The sequence below is a fragment of the Triticum aestivum genome, chromosome 2D (assembly GCF_018294505.1).
Source record: "Triticum aestivum cultivar Chinese Spring chromosome 2D, IWGSC CS RefSeq v2.1, whole genome shotgun sequence".
Taxonomy (NCBI): Eukaryota; Viridiplantae; Streptophyta; class Magnoliopsida; order Poales; family Poaceae; genus Triticum; species Triticum aestivum.
In genome coordinates this window covers 461,787,370-461,801,823 of record NC_057799.1, presented here as the reverse complement: position 1 = coordinate 461,801,823, position 14,454 = coordinate 461,787,370, and the positions used below count along the sequence as shown (strand labels likewise).

At 46.2% G+C, this 14,454-nt stretch overlaps 2 protein-coding genes and 1 long non-coding RNA gene across 4 annotated transcripts; 2 read left to right on the top strand and 1 right to left on the bottom strand.

The window, feature by feature from the left end:
• The first annotated feature begins 2,896 nt into the window (after positions 1-2,896).
• Positions 2,897-6,195, top strand: LOC123053830 (NAC domain-containing protein 45-like). Its single transcript, XM_044477407.1, has 2 exons — positions 2,897-3,325; positions 3,412-6,195. The coding sequence occupies exons 1-2, from the start codon at positions 2,951-2,953 to the stop codon at positions 3,724-3,726; spliced, it is 690 nt and encodes a 229-aa protein (XP_044333342.1). The 5' UTR covers positions 2,897-2,950; the 3' UTR covers positions 3,727-6,195.
• Positions 6,196-6,600: 405 nt separating this feature from the next.
• On the top strand, positions 6,601-9,413 carry LOC123053829 (uncharacterized). The gene is made up of 3 exons (XM_044477406.1): positions 6,601-8,458; positions 8,581-8,861; positions 8,953-9,413. The coding sequence occupies exons 1-3, from the start codon at positions 6,868-6,870 to the stop codon at positions 9,259-9,261; spliced, it is 2,181 nt and encodes a 726-aa protein (XP_044333341.1). The 5' UTR covers positions 6,601-6,867; the 3' UTR covers positions 9,262-9,413.
• Positions 9,414-9,435: 22 nt separating this feature from the next.
• On the bottom strand, positions 9,436-13,428 carry LOC123053831 (uncharacterized). Of its 2 annotated transcripts, none has more exons than XR_006425869.1 (6): positions 13,078-13,428; positions 12,794-12,876; positions 12,386-12,475; positions 11,182-12,297; positions 9,686-9,962; positions 9,436-9,599 (listed from the first exon to the last, which is right to left on the bottom strand). It is a non-coding gene; the product is annotated as an uncharacterized lncRNA (long non-coding RNA). The 2 variants fall into 2 exon arrangements; XR_006425868.1 differs by having other exon boundaries at positions 12,405-12,475.
• Between the last annotated feature and the right edge of the window lie 1,026 nt (positions 13,429-14,454).

Genomic DNA, 14,454 nt, shown 5'->3' with positions numbered 1-14,454 from the left:
CATCGCCGGTCCTGCAACGAAGAATCACCGGTGTTGTGTTTGAGCATTGCCGGGCCGACGGAGCATCGCTGGTGCTGCAACGAAGCATCACCGGTGTTATGTTGAAGCATTGCCGGGCCGCCGGAGCATCGCCGGTGCTGCAACGAAGCATCACCGGTGTTGTGTTCCAGCATTGTCGGCCGCCGAAGCATCGTCGGTGCTGCAACGAAGCATCACGGTGTTGTGTTGGAGCATTGTCGGGCTGCCAGAGCATCGCCGGTGCTTCAATGGATGGTTGCAGCAGCGTCGTTGTGGCAACCTGGCGCTGCACCTGTGGCCGTGCATGGCGACCTCGTGGGCGTTTTCCCGTGAGATGACCTGTGACTGTGAGTCTGTGACGGGGCTGCCGCAACCTGAAGAAACGAGGATGCTGTGCACATAGCCGATAGCTAGCTGGTCTAGAGATCAAACGACCCAAGTTAAACCAAATCAACGGCTGACAAGGCGGTTTATAAATCCCTAGCATCAGCCGGTTTACGGCTAGCAGTGGCCATTATCCTCTCCATCATAACAAGAAAGAAAGCTCGAGCTGCTTAGCTTAGAGTAACTATAACTGGGACACTCGAGCATAGCTGTCATATGCTTGCCGCCTCCGGACGGGGCTGGGATCATGGCGCGTGCTGTCGGAATTACTGCTTCTTCTCATATAAGGCGACGACCATCGACGTACTGCCAGACATCAATCCTCACCGATCCTACTTCCGACGCAACACATGGCGACGATATCCAGCGGCGTGCCAGCCGACGGGCGCTCGCTGGTCGAGGCGTTTTTCCGGACGCACGGAAGAGTTCGCTGGGAGGAGGGTACCTTCGGCAGCAAGGGCGTTCGCGCCGCCGGCCGAAGCCCGGCGCCGTGTAGATGCCACCAGATGTTTTTGAGCGTGGGCGATGAGGAGAACAGCGCCGCCGGCAGCAGAAGAGCATTGTGTCGTTGTCATCCGGCGATGTCAACGTTGTATTGCCGTCTGGCGATGATCAATAGACTACGAGCTTACATCGCCGGGATTATATTGACGGCGGCTACACCCACTGGGCCGGGTGTCTACACTTTGGCGCGCTGGCGACATGCGGATGATATCGAGCCGTCGACACGTGAGACGTCGGGTGACAACTTCCACGGCACGTTGCCGTGCGTGGAGGGGACCACCGCCGGCCGAAGGCGAGCCACCGTGGATGATCGCTGGACGATCTCGGAGAGACTCACAGACAACGTCGTGAAGGCAGAGCTTGGCACTTCGACGGGCATAAGAGGCCCATATCGACTCTCGGCTCTCGAGTGCCTTTCGATGCCGACCCTTGCGGGGCTTCAGTTATGCCACAGCTTTCTACTCCACGTGCTCAATCAACATTGTCCCCAGAGAACTTCGACCGACATCCGTATCGTATGCAATTGGGATCGGCACGTGGAGACAGAGTTTGGCACTTCCATGGGCACTGGTCCCGAGGGAACTTCGATCGACTTCCGCATCATACGCGATTTGGATCAGCTATCACGGTGGTTCATTGTATATGGAGGCCTAGATTTCCCCATGGGATTTCTCGAGCAACGGAACAAAGGGTCATGGCGGGGCTATTCCTCCAAGGGAGTTCCGGTGGAGGACGAGGACGACTCACATGATTGGAGAGAGCGGACATTCAAAGATTCAACAGACGAATTTTCCGACAATGACCCCCGTCTTGATCAGAGCAGTGTGTGTTCTGACAGCCACAAGAAGGCCCACTGCAGCGCGACAATGACAACTTCGACGAGGTCAGCAGAAATTTTGTTGCATCGACCTGCAGACATGCCATCGTCGTCAATGCAAGCCCAGCTTGGCAATAACAATGACAATGACTCAAACGACTGGAGAGCGCAAACATTCGAAGATTCAACCAACCAATTCTTTGGAACAGACAAAGACTCATATCCTGATCAGAACATTGTGTGTTCTGATAGCAAGATCGGCGCACATTTCAGTGCGACAATGACGATTTCAAACAGTAACGTGGCATCTTCATCAATGCATCTTGGTGGCAGCAGCAACAACGTGACTAGCTCGACATCAGAGCAACCAAATAGCAACAATGACCACATCGAGACGTCTAATGAAGTTGATAAAACAAGTACACCATATTGGCTCATTCCAGGATTCACATTTTGCCCGACAGATGAGGATATCGTGCTCGACTATCTCAAGCCCAAAGTCCTGAATCTGGCGCTTCAACCATATAGGAGAAGAATAGAAGAGCTGGTCAATATTTATGCTCTGGACCCAGATGACATAAGACGTAAGTTCCGAAAACATCTTTTACTGAGTTATTAATATTTTTGTTTTGCTTGGTCTCGTCCGGTGAAGTGCAAATGCATCTTGGATTTTCAAAAAGAAATGTAGCTCAATGAACTGAACCGAAGTTGCACGGAAGTTTTTTTTTTCCGGCCAATTGCATGCTACCATGGTTGGCACATGCAGCTGCAATGACACTTTGCACCTGCAGGTGAAGATCTAGGCTAAAAGCCATCACTTGTTGATCTAGGTTTTCAAAAAGTGCTGGCGCCCTCACTAAATGGAGGGACCGTGAGCCCTAAATTGTAAGAAAAATATCGAGCAAACTAAGACTATATGTTTATTATTATATTTCAGTCGTTTGAACTCAAACTCAACGACACGTGATCGAACAAGTAAAAGAGAATTCTGTTGTGGATACACAACACAGTTTCCCTTTGTATTTCTAAACGTGTGGGTAGAACTTGGGTTCTAAACTATGTGACACAGTAAATAAATGTATATATAGCGTGTAAATTATTTAAATCCACTCGACTAATTTTCTGAATTTCAGACAACTTGTACGTTGCACTGTACTTGCATAGGCCGTATTTTTTTGCTTTCAGTGCATAAAGCAGCTGGACGTTGTGATTTATTACCAGATTGGCATGACACAGTCTAATTCTTCTACGTATATGCACGCAGTTGATGGACACGGAGACAAAGAGCGACTAGGCTTCTTCTTCGTGCGCAAGCAAGCCACGGCGTACAGCCTAGTTTCAAAAAAGGCCACGGCGTACAGCCTCGTTTCAAAAAAAGCCGCGGCATACAGCAACCCGTGCTTCTACACCACCCCGGTCGGGTTCTGGAAGATCCGTGGTCCGCCGTCCCGCGTGAAGCACGACGGCCTCACCGTGGCCTTCAAGACGTCGATGGACTTCTACCGCGGCAGGGCGCTGCACGGGTGCAAGACCCAGTGGAGCATGTTCGAGTACAAGCTCAACGCGGACCGAGAAGACCTCAGGAACCTCGCCCGGCCATGGGTACGTATGTGAACATATGAACCATTTTGCTTCACATCAATGATCTTTTCTCATCGCTTACCAAACTGTCATTGTTCTTGGAACAGATGAACTCCTACGTCGTGTGCAAGGTTCGCAAGAGGGACTGTCGCCGAGACGCCAAGGGCGGAGAGGTGGAGGCTGCGCCGGCGGCGCCATCCAAGGCGAAAGGGTTGTGGCGGCGCCCCGCACCGTTGTCAGGATCCCCTCGTGGGAAGCCAAACTCAAGGAGACACATCGGACAGATGGACAAGATAGTTGTGCCGAAGCGCGATGTAATACTACTAGATTGGAAGCAGAAGGAGGCGATGGGGGCTCCGGAACTAGAGGGCGACGAACCAGGCCTACTTCTTGGGAAGCGCAAGCGTCCTGCTACATTTTAGGATGAATCCTGCCCTTTCGAGCTCGTAAGCTCTAAGTTTCTAACCAAAGTTGTAGACACTAGTAGTTTTAGTGGTTTTATGTTTCATGATCCATAGGTTTAAATAAACGAATAGATGCAGAGTGCAGGTTGTGCATAATTGTCGGTTACTACATCTCTTGTATATCATAAGACTATGCACATATGGCCGTGCGTTGCAACTTTTTGTATCCAGCAGTGTGCCACAGCGTGCCACTATGTGAAAGTAAAGTTGTCTTACTATAAAAGAAAAAAATACAGATATCTAGCTTCAAAAATGGAGGGAAAACTTTGCCAAACTTGCAAAAGTGGTTGCATTTTCTTGCTTTTAGCAACTTAATATTACTTGTGTGAGGTGTGTAGATCAGTAGATGATCTGAAAACTACGGCTCCTATGACCTGAAGATATAGAAAAAGCTTGATTCAAGTATGAAGGAAACTTCTGTCAAACTTTCTCTTTGGCCATCCCGAGGTACAGTGGCCATCCCGAGGCGATTGAAGCGCTAGGATATCGGGCCGATCTGAGCTCGAGCTCAGACACGAATTTTCCAATGGATGCAACGTATTGTTTCTCTTTGCATGACTAGCAATGATTTTTCTCTGTGCAATCAGTGAAGACACAAGATGAATGTAGCACCCCAACGTCATAAATTGCTTGGCCTTAAAAAAGGACGTTGCATATAGCCCTCCGGCCCAATAAACTGGACAAAGTGGGTATTGACGATTTGATGCAGACAAAAATTCTCATAGCATGTGATAACATGACGGTTTAGGGAGGTGATTGCAAGGATAAATGAGTTCCAATCTTGTTTACTAGTGCATGAATCTCGTCGAAGGAAATATGAAGCTGATAGTATAGCAAAGTTTTCTTTATCATTAAGTTTAGGTTGACATGTTTGGCTTATTGAGCCACATGATGCTGTAACGAACTATTCCTTCCAGATTGAGCAATAAAGTACAACATTTACCCCTAAACAAGATATATAGTACTCCGCCCTTTCAAAAAAGATGGATATCTTAGTTTCTACGTTTCTCTATGCTATATTATGTATTAGAAAAAGCATAACGAGCCAATTCATACAAGGCCACCTATGACCTACGACTTTATGAGCCAATGGTGTAGTATAAACAATTCTCTTGACTTTCTTTGTTTGCGAGTTATTGATCATGTGCTCATTTTACAATGGAGGAAGTACGGGCTACGATAGTCGGCTATTATCTTTTATTTTTCTTGAGGGAGTCTTTTCGAATTGTAAGCTGGAAATGGATTGCGATACCCTTCCCTGAGCAGGGCCTGTCTGGACTTGTAATTTATGGGTTGGGCTTGGTTCTGCTCATCATATACAAAAGACTTAACAATTTTCACAAAATTTAAAAACGTTCATGAATCCAAAATATTGATGAATTTAAAAAATGCTAATAAATTCAAAAATGTTCATGCGTTTTTTAGAAAAAATAGAAATTTGCAAAACTACTCCTAGGTTTTAAAAATTATTCATGAATTTTATAATTTTAGAATAAAATATCTTAAAGGAGAAATAAAATGGAAAACTGTAAGAAACCCGGTAAAAACCAAGAGAAAACAAAGAAAGAAAAAGGCCGAAACCTTTTCCAAACCGTGCAGAAACTTTCAGGTGGAATCGTACATAGAGTTTCCTAATTGGACCAGCCCATGTGGCCAGAAGGAATGCACGCTTTCTATGGTATATGAAATATGAAATCACTAATTAAGAAGCACTCATGTCTTAAGAAAAACTAATTAAGAAGCACTCTTTGTAAAGGTCACTCCCACCTCCCAGATTGCGACAACTTGTCGCAACCTTGGAGTTTTTCTTTTTTTTTCATAGATTAATTTATTTAAAACATTTTCTCTCCTAAACCGTGAGTCCAAATCTCAAATCGTTTTACCATGGGATTCCTCGTGTCGATATCTTCAAAACTAGATCGCTTGTTGATAGGTTTCGACAAAAAAAATCACAAAACAAATCGGACGAAAAACCAAACTGGGAGCATGTCTTTTCCCTTTCCGAAGAGGCACAACTGTGACTCTCGTGGAAGCAAATCCGTGCCTCCACAAGAAGTAAATCTGTGTCTCTCGTGGAAGGAAAAATGTTTTTTTTTTCTTTCCCGAGGTTGTGCCTCTCACGGAAACAAATCCATACCTGAACTAGAAGTAAATCTGTGCCTCTCACGAAAAAAATGTGTTTTTTTTCTTTCCCGAGAGGCACACCCTGCCTCTCGAGAAAGCAAATTCACGCCTCCGAGAGAAGTAAATCTGCAACTCTCAGACCGTGCCTGTCACAGAAAAAATTCGTGCCTGCACAAGAAGTAAATTTGTGCCTCTCGCGGAAGAAAAAAAAACCTTTTTTCCTGTCCTGAGAGGCACTCGCGGAAGTAAATCCATGCCTCCACGAGAAATAAATCTGTGGCTCTCGGGGAAGGAAGAAAAAAATTCACGTAAAATTGTCCAAACCCTAAGAAAAATTGGAAAGCAGAAAAAACCCTAAAAAATCATCTAAAAGCCAAAAATGCGTAGAGAAAAATAAAAATAAAACAAAATCCAGAGGGAGCGCCCGGAGCCCGAAACATGACGGCTGTAGTGACGCACTCCCGGCGCACGAAAAGTGACCCTTGCGGTGGGCTCCCGAAGGAATACGCGTTGATTGGTTGCTCTCTGTGAACTATTCTGCGCTGCGGGCGTTAAATACGATTGCCCCTATATAGATTCTTAGCAGGCCTATTTTGCACCTTTGAGCAGGGAAAAGCGTTGTGACTGTCAAGTACTAAACCGTGTCCTATTATATCTATAAAAAATCCTAAACCGTGTCCGACTCCTATACAAATTCCCCTATAGTTCTCTAATCGGAAGGCGATGGTGTCCGAGTGCGACAGGAAATAGATCTAGATTCTAGTAGACGGAATGAGACGTTTTATTCGAGTTCTCCATGGTAAGAAACAAAGTCCGAGCTGCTTAGCTTAGCAGTACGTAGCTAATTGGGACACTCACGCATACAATAGCTCTCAGATCGTGGCGCGTGCTGTCGGAATTTTCTGCTCTCTCTCTCATAAAAGGCGACGTACCGCCAGACATTAATCCACACCGAGCCTCCTCCCGCGTACAAATATGGCGACAATATCCAGCAGCATGCCGGCCGACGGGTGCTCGCTCCTCGAGGCGTTTTTGGTGATCCTGCTGCCGCTGCTCCTCCAGTGCCTCTGCCGGCCGCTCCAACGCGGCCGCGCCCATGGAAAAGTTCGCTGGGAGGTGGATACCTTCGGCAGCTTAGACGTTCGCGCCGACGGCGGCCAAAACCCGGCGTCGTGTAACTCCCACCAGGTGTTTCTGAGCTTGGGCGATGAGGACAGCACCGCCGGCAGAAGAAGAGCGCCGTGTCGTCGTCATCCGGCAACGACGTCGAAGCTGAATTGCCGTCTAGCGATGATCAATAAAGTACAGGCTTATATCGCCAGGATTACATTGACGACGACTACACCCAGTGGGGCGGGTGTATACACTTTGGTGCCCCGGCGACACGACGATGATATCGAACTGTTGACACGTGAGGGGTCAGGTGATGATATCGAACTGTTGACGTTGCCGTGCGTGGAGGAGAGCACCGCCAGCCGATGGCGAGCCATGGCGAACCGTCACCCGATGATATCAGAGAGACCGGCATACAAGGCAAAGCCTCGCACTTCCACTGGCGCAGGAGGGCGATATCGGTCTGCTAACGAGTACCTTTCGACGTCGGACATATCGGTGTTTCAGTTCTGCCGCAATGCCCTACAGCATGAGCTCAGTCAACATTATGACGACAGAATTTCGATCGACCTCAGTATCATACGCCATTGGGATCAACTATCGTGGTGGTGCACTGTGTACGGAGGCCTAGATTCCACCGTGGGAATTTCCGAGCAATGGGACGAACGGCTATGGCAGGGTGATTCCTCTGAGGGAATTCCCATGGAGGAGGAAGACTCACGCGATTGCAGAGAGCAGATATCCAAAGTTTCAAACGACGAATTCTTTGGAACAGACGAGGACTCATGTCTTGATCAGAGCAGTGTATGTTCCGACAGCCACACCAACGCGCAATGCAGTTCAACAATGACGGCTTTAACGAGGTCGGCAGAATTTTTGTTGCATCGACCCATGGAGAACAGTACCCTGGCATCATCGACAATGCAGACCCAGCTTGGTGGCAACAGTGACAACGATTCACCCGATTGGATAGAGCGAACATTCAAAGATTCGACCAACAAAATCTTTAGAAAAGACGAAGACTCATGTCCTGGTCAGAACATTGTGTGTTCTGATAGCAATATCGTCACGCATTGCAGCGCGACAATGACGACTTGGAACAGTACCATGGTGTCATCGTCAACACAGCTTGGTGGCAGCAGCGATGACTTGACTAGCTCGGCCGTAGAGCAACCGAGTAGCAACAACGACGACATTGTCGATTCTGATAGCATGAATAGCTCGATTACAACGGAACATAGTGATGTATCCGACGAGCAAGCAACCGAGACGTCTACTGAAGTTGATGAGACAAGTAGTACACCATGGTGGCTAGTACCAGGATTCAGATTTCGCCCCACGGACAAGGAGATCGTGCTCCACTATCTCAAGCCCAAAGTCCTGAATCTGGCGCTTCCAAGAAGAATAGAAGAGCTGGTCAATATTTATGCTCTGGACGCAGATGACAAAAGACGTAAGTTCCGAAAACAACTTTTTATTGAATTATTTGTTGTTTTCATGTGCATAAAGCAGTCATGGACGTTGTGATACACAGTGGCATGAAAGAGTCTAACTCTTCCACCTATATGCACGCAGTTGACGAAGAAGACGGAGACAAAGAGCGACTGGGGTTCTTCTTCGTGCACAAGCAAGACATGGCGTACAGCAACGGGTGCTACTACACCACCCCGGCCGGGTACTGGAGGATCCGCGGCCGGCCGTCCCGCGTGAGGGAGGGCCGCCGCACCGTCGCCTTCAAGACGTCCATGGACTTCTACCGCGGCAGGCTGCTGCACGGGCGCAGGACCCCGTGGAGCATGTTCGAGTACAAGCTCAACGCAGACCGTGGCGACCTCAGGAACCTCGCGCAGCCAGAGGTACGCATGTGAACATGTGAACCACTTGCTTCAGATTAATGATCTTTTCTCAATTCTCATCGCTTACCAAACTGTCTTATTCCTGGAACAGATGAACTCCTACATCATGTGCAAGGTTCGCAAGAGGGACAGTCGCCGAGACGCACAGGGCGGAGAGGTGCTGGCTGCGCACGTAAAATCCAAGGCGGCGAGGTTGTGGCGGCACCCTGCACCTTTGCCGGGATCCCCCAGTGCGAAGCAAAACTCAAGGAGACGCATCGGACAGATGGACGGTATAGTTGCGCCGGAGCGCGATGTAATACTACTAGCTCGGAAGCAGAAGGAGGCAATGTGGGCTCCAGAACTAGAGGGCGATGAACCGGGCGTACTTGGGAAGCGCAAACGTCCTGCTACGTTTTAGGATGGATCATGCCCTTTCGAGCTCGTGAGCTCTAACCAAAGGTGTAGGCACTAGGTAGTTTTAGAGGTTTAGGCGAATAGATTCAGAGAGCAGATTGTGTACAATTTCGGTTACCACATCTTTTGTATATCAGGATAGATTAGTTGGCTCAGATCTTACGTGTACATCATCGAGTAGGACACTGTACAGCTTATATATACATATACGTGTGGGTTAAGTATCAAGACGTACAGTTTTTTGAAGTGCGGTAGAGTCAGCCCGTGAGGACTGACTTGGTATATATGCAACACCTTTTATTCTTCTTCATCAACTGGGTCATCCATTAAATTCTCATCATCCTGCGGATAAAGACATTGAAAATCCATCAGGCGCACCAGGAGCCTTGTCATGGTTCACATCATTCAAAGAGCAGCTCAAATCTTACCTGCCTAGTGTGGTGTAGATGGTTTGTGCCGGATGGAACAACCCGCTTTGCATTACTGCCACGGTGGGAGCGCTAGAGCGCTCCATGTGGCAAATCTCAGCACCACCACGTGTCGTAGGTGAGAGCATGGGTTAGTTTACGTTGGAGGCACATATGTGTTTCTCGAAGCACAATTGTGGGAGACCATGTTAGTTCACGTTGAAGGAGGTTCACGCTAAGGACACATCTTGGTGTGGTTGAAAGCACATAAGTTAGTACTCCCTTTCATAACTATAAGCTGTAATAGTTAGGAGCACATGTTGGAAGCACATATTAGTTTTGAGCACAAGTTTTCACATTAGGAACACATATTAGTACTAGCTGGGAACACAAATTTCACTTAAAAATACTTCGCCAAAACCTATCAACTAAGGTAAGTGAGAGATTGGAACTTGGCTAGCCATCGGGTGGTGTCACTGTCCACCGATGATGACGAAGCCGACGTCCACCCGGAGCTCTCTGAGGAACCACATGGATCTAGGAAGAGCGGACGATAACCAAGAGTAGCCAAAACAACGTTGTGGCCGCTCTCCCGCCTGCCCGCTCGACCCAGTGGCGCAACCAGGATTTGAGTATGGCAAAGGCCAAACCTAGTTGATAAAATTAATAGGCCGGTGCAGAAAAATAATTATCATAAAATGTAACGATAATGTGCCCCTTTGGCGTTATAGGAATACAGCTACATTTGTATATGCCACTATGACTTACCATAAGATCAAATATTTATAAATTCATGAGAAGAGAACATAACTGCTAATTCCCTTTCATAACTGCAAGTTCCAAAATTAGCGTCACCGATCGCACAATCAAAAGAACTACAAATGGTTGTACAATTTTGACATGTATAAGATGAGGGCTGAGGGAGATTTACTAAACGCATATTATTAGTAGTTTAGTACTCCCTCTGTCCCAAAATAGGTGTCCTAAGCTTAGTACAAGACACTTATTTTGGGACGGAGGAAGTACATAGGTGAAAAAAGCTAGCTACGGTCATAATTAACAATCTAGGCCGGGCCGGCAAAATCAAGGCCCTGTGCCAAACTCTAAGATGGGCCTACCTCGTTACAAAAGAACATCCGCTGCGCTTGTGGCGCTGGACCTAGTCGTCATCCATGTGCAGGATATGTGCCTAAAATCTTCATATAGATTTCCTTTTAGGCATTTTGATGAAAATGGCAAAAAAAGGTGTTTTCCCATTATGCTTATTGGATATACTAAGGCGTTTGAGATGTCTTAATCCATCAAACAAAAACGCTTCCAAGAGGCATTTTGGAAAATATATCCATAAATGGCAGGAAGCGTGCACCTCAGTGACTTATATACTGAGGCGGGAGTACTTATAAAATTTATTCCTGTATAAAAGTAGAAAACTTCAACAACTGGCTTGGTTGCCGCAGCTTTTTTACTGAGCGGGGTTGCGGGTTCGAAATCTGGGAGTAGTGAATAAATCGCATTACCTTTTTGCTGATCTGTCTGTGAGATTGCTGGGCATATGGGCTGTTTTTTCCTGCACGAGAGGTTCGCTTGATGGATGGGCCTATGTGCTGCCTATGAAATTCGGGGCCCCTATAAACTTGGGGCCCTGTCCGGGCAGCACAGGCTGCACATGCCTTGGCCCGGCCCTCCATCAGCATAGGCAGATTAGTAGACAATAGCCATTTCCCTCAAAAAAAAAGTAGACAATAGCCATTAGTGTTAATTTTGGCTAGTTGGCCGTAGAATATGTATTGACGGGTGCAGGATCGCCAACCGCACCACTGCCTTATACAATGCAAGGTGCTTAGTTAAAGAAACCGAGTATTTTTTAAGCATCAATATTCATTTTTATAGGAGGGATGTCCAATTAAGCGTCCAACTTCTACAAATAAGAACCAAAGCTTAGAAAAATGATTTATTTCTCCAAGCATCAGCATGAACACACCAACAATTGTTCATAATGGAGATTATTGCAACCATCTGGTTCGATGTAATGAACCTGAGGATGAGCCTTAAAACAACGGAAAATGAGCATATATATTTATCTGACATTAGATATGGATGTGCAAGTATGTTCATAGATAGTTGTGTGTAAAATAGCAGAACCTATAGTAGTAGTACAAGAGTACATAAACTGTGACCTATGCCACATCAGGTATCTAAGTACTTTGCTGTTTATATCCGATACATTAAAAATATTCACGGAGTCAATTGAATAGGAATTGTTCCAAATATCGGATAGTTAATCGGCATCTCAGTGAGTTAATCGTTACTCGGTGGGTCACCGAAAAGACGATTAACTGATTTATCGGCCGAATAACTGGAAAATTCGCTTATTTATCCCTACTCAGCACCCGAACGTTACGGTACCAGTTACCGATATCATGAACATTGCAAATAGGAAAGGAACACTCATCTAAACACAAACTGGTCCGAGTAATTCTGGAACATATATTGGTAGAATAAGGTGGCTAACACGCTGCGAAAGATTGCAACGATATCAATAAAGGGAACTTTGTAACATGGTACCTGTTTATTATATCCTTTCAGAAATTCTTGAAGAAGTACAGAAGCTAACCATTCCATTTCTTTGATACCTACAGGAGAATACCAACAGAAGGTCATCATAGTTAAATTCACTGGATTACCTCAACATGAATAATGGGGAAATGATGTTGAACGCACATGTTACTTGGCAACTTACTGTTCCCTTGTTTTGAAGGCGCGCCTTATACCTTAGTTCTGATGAAGAATGCCAATTTGGAACATCACTCGCTGCAAGCAATCAAAACAGCGACATTAATAGCCAAACGATTTTCCTTTACATTTTCACACCGTGTATTTAGGAAACAAAGTATACGCGGATATTTTGGGCTTTTCTCATTTATGGATAGAAGCAAGAAAACGTTGAGGCTTCGCCCCCCTCTAGAACAGCATGGCTGCATTTTTCTTGCGATTTCACTACGTTGTTCTATTCTAAGCCACCTGTCGCATCCAGTAGTAAATAGCACCATGGTATGAATCACACGGAAGCAATCGTAGGCCGTAAAAACATGCAAGGATAAGGTCTGTCAGCCGAAGTGAAGTCATTACCTGTCCAGAGAGTAAAAAAAAATGTGATAACCAATCTCCAAAGATCTGGCCGAATCAATTGACCACAGCAGTATGAATACTGCCTGTACATAATTGGAATTAGGAGGATATTAGCACAAATGTTATCTTTCGGTCGAAGAAGGAGTGGTACATGAAAAAACAAATATAGAACAGAACCTAGCCGAGAACCATGGTGATGGATGTTCATACAGTATTCTGGACGAGAATATACACATGCGTCGTGAACTGAAGCAGCGGAAGGGTGGTAAAACGGAGAGACATACATTAATCACCGCCGGCAAGGGGGCCGCATCATCCGCATTCCGCCATGGATTCCTCCCAAAGCGAGGAATGATTGCTTCGTTCAAACCGCGGAGCAGTTTCGCTCGACGAACAGCCGAGTAGCCAAACTACGATTGGCGTCGATCTACATCGGCGTGCGGTCCGGGAGGCCCCAACCAACCTCTACCGCACGGAGTTGGCCCGCGACCGGGATGGCGAAACCACAACGCCCGCGTCGCCTCCGCCGGCTGGGCTCTGCCCCGCAACCTCGCCGACGACCGCATCGAGTTTTTTTTTTTAGGGGTGCATCGAGCTTTTTCCAAGGGGGTGGGAGGAGCGCAACGACCGATTGATCCCCTCGTCCGCTTTCTCCGAGGGGAGGAAGCTAAGGCCGAACTGTTATGGACCGTGGCTCGGTTAGTTAAATGGGCTGTCTAGAGGCCCAGTTGACCAGAGGGCTTTAAATTTTCCTCTCTACAAGCGGCCGACATTAGGCCCAAGCATCAGCAGATGTGGCCCATACCGAATTAGACAGCCAATATGCGGGAGCAGATGCGTCTAACGGTCGTGACATGTCGCGTGCTAGACCCTCTCTTTGGATTTCATTTTTTTCTTACACATTTTCCATTTGTATATTTTTAGAGTACATTTTCCATTTGTAGATGAGTTTGTTTTGGAAGGGGTAGGTTTTGAAGTTTTTTTTATCTGCGAAACACAAAAAAAATTGTGTTCCACGAGAAGCACATACTTGTGTTCTCAGGGAGAAAATTTGTGATTCCACGAGAAGCAAATGCTTCTCATGGAAGCACGGATTTGCTTCCGTGCAGTGCTTCTTGGGAAAAAATATGTTCTTCCACGCGAAGCACATATTTGCTTATGTGAGAAGTTTTGCTTCTCCAAAAAAATATATAGGAAAAACATAGCCTGTCCTTCAAGCAAAGTGCAAAACCGCAAACTGTTCTTCCAGGATTCAATATTTTTCTTCCTTTTTCGGTATTCGCCATTTTTTTGCACGAACCAGTTTTTTGGGGGGTTTCAAATTTTGTTTTTTGGTATTCATTTTTTGGATTTAAAGGTTTTTTTATTTTTAGTTTTTTGTCGAAAAAATCGTGGAAATATATTAACCTGGGATATAGTTTCGAAGATCTCAAGGCGGGAAATCCAACGATGAAAACAATTCGGTATTTGGACACATGGTTCAAGAGATTAAATATTCAAAAAACGAAATTATGAAAAAGGGAGACTCACAGGTTGCGACAAGCCACTTGTCAAACCAGAGAAGGTGAGGTAGTGACCTTTGCAAGAGGCACCCCTTAACTAAAGATTTCACAAATATCCGGTTGAAAACGTTCATGATAGAGATTGTAGATCTTTCTATT

Bases quoted from the DNA above. Each gene is read 5' to 3' on its own strand.
- LOC123053829 (XM_044477406.1), top strand. From the start codon at position 6,868: ATGGCGACAATATCCAGCAGCATGCCGGCCGACGGGTGCTCGCTCCTC. The intron at 8,459-8,580 runs GTAAGTTCCGAA...ATATGCACGCAG, and splicing joins GGACGCAGATGACAAAAGAC to TTGACGAAGAAGACGGAGAC. The intron at 8,862-8,952 runs GTACGCATGTGA...TTCCTGGAACAG, and splicing joins GGAACCTCGCGCAGCCAGAG to ATGAACTCCTACATCATGTG.
- LOC123053830 (XM_044477407.1), top strand. From the start codon at position 2,951: ATGACACAGTCTAATTCTTCTACGTATATGCACGCAGTTGATGGACAC. The intron at 3,326-3,411 runs GTACGTATGTGA...TTCTTGGAACAG, and splicing joins GGAACCTCGCCCGGCCATGG to ATGAACTCCTACGTCGTGTG.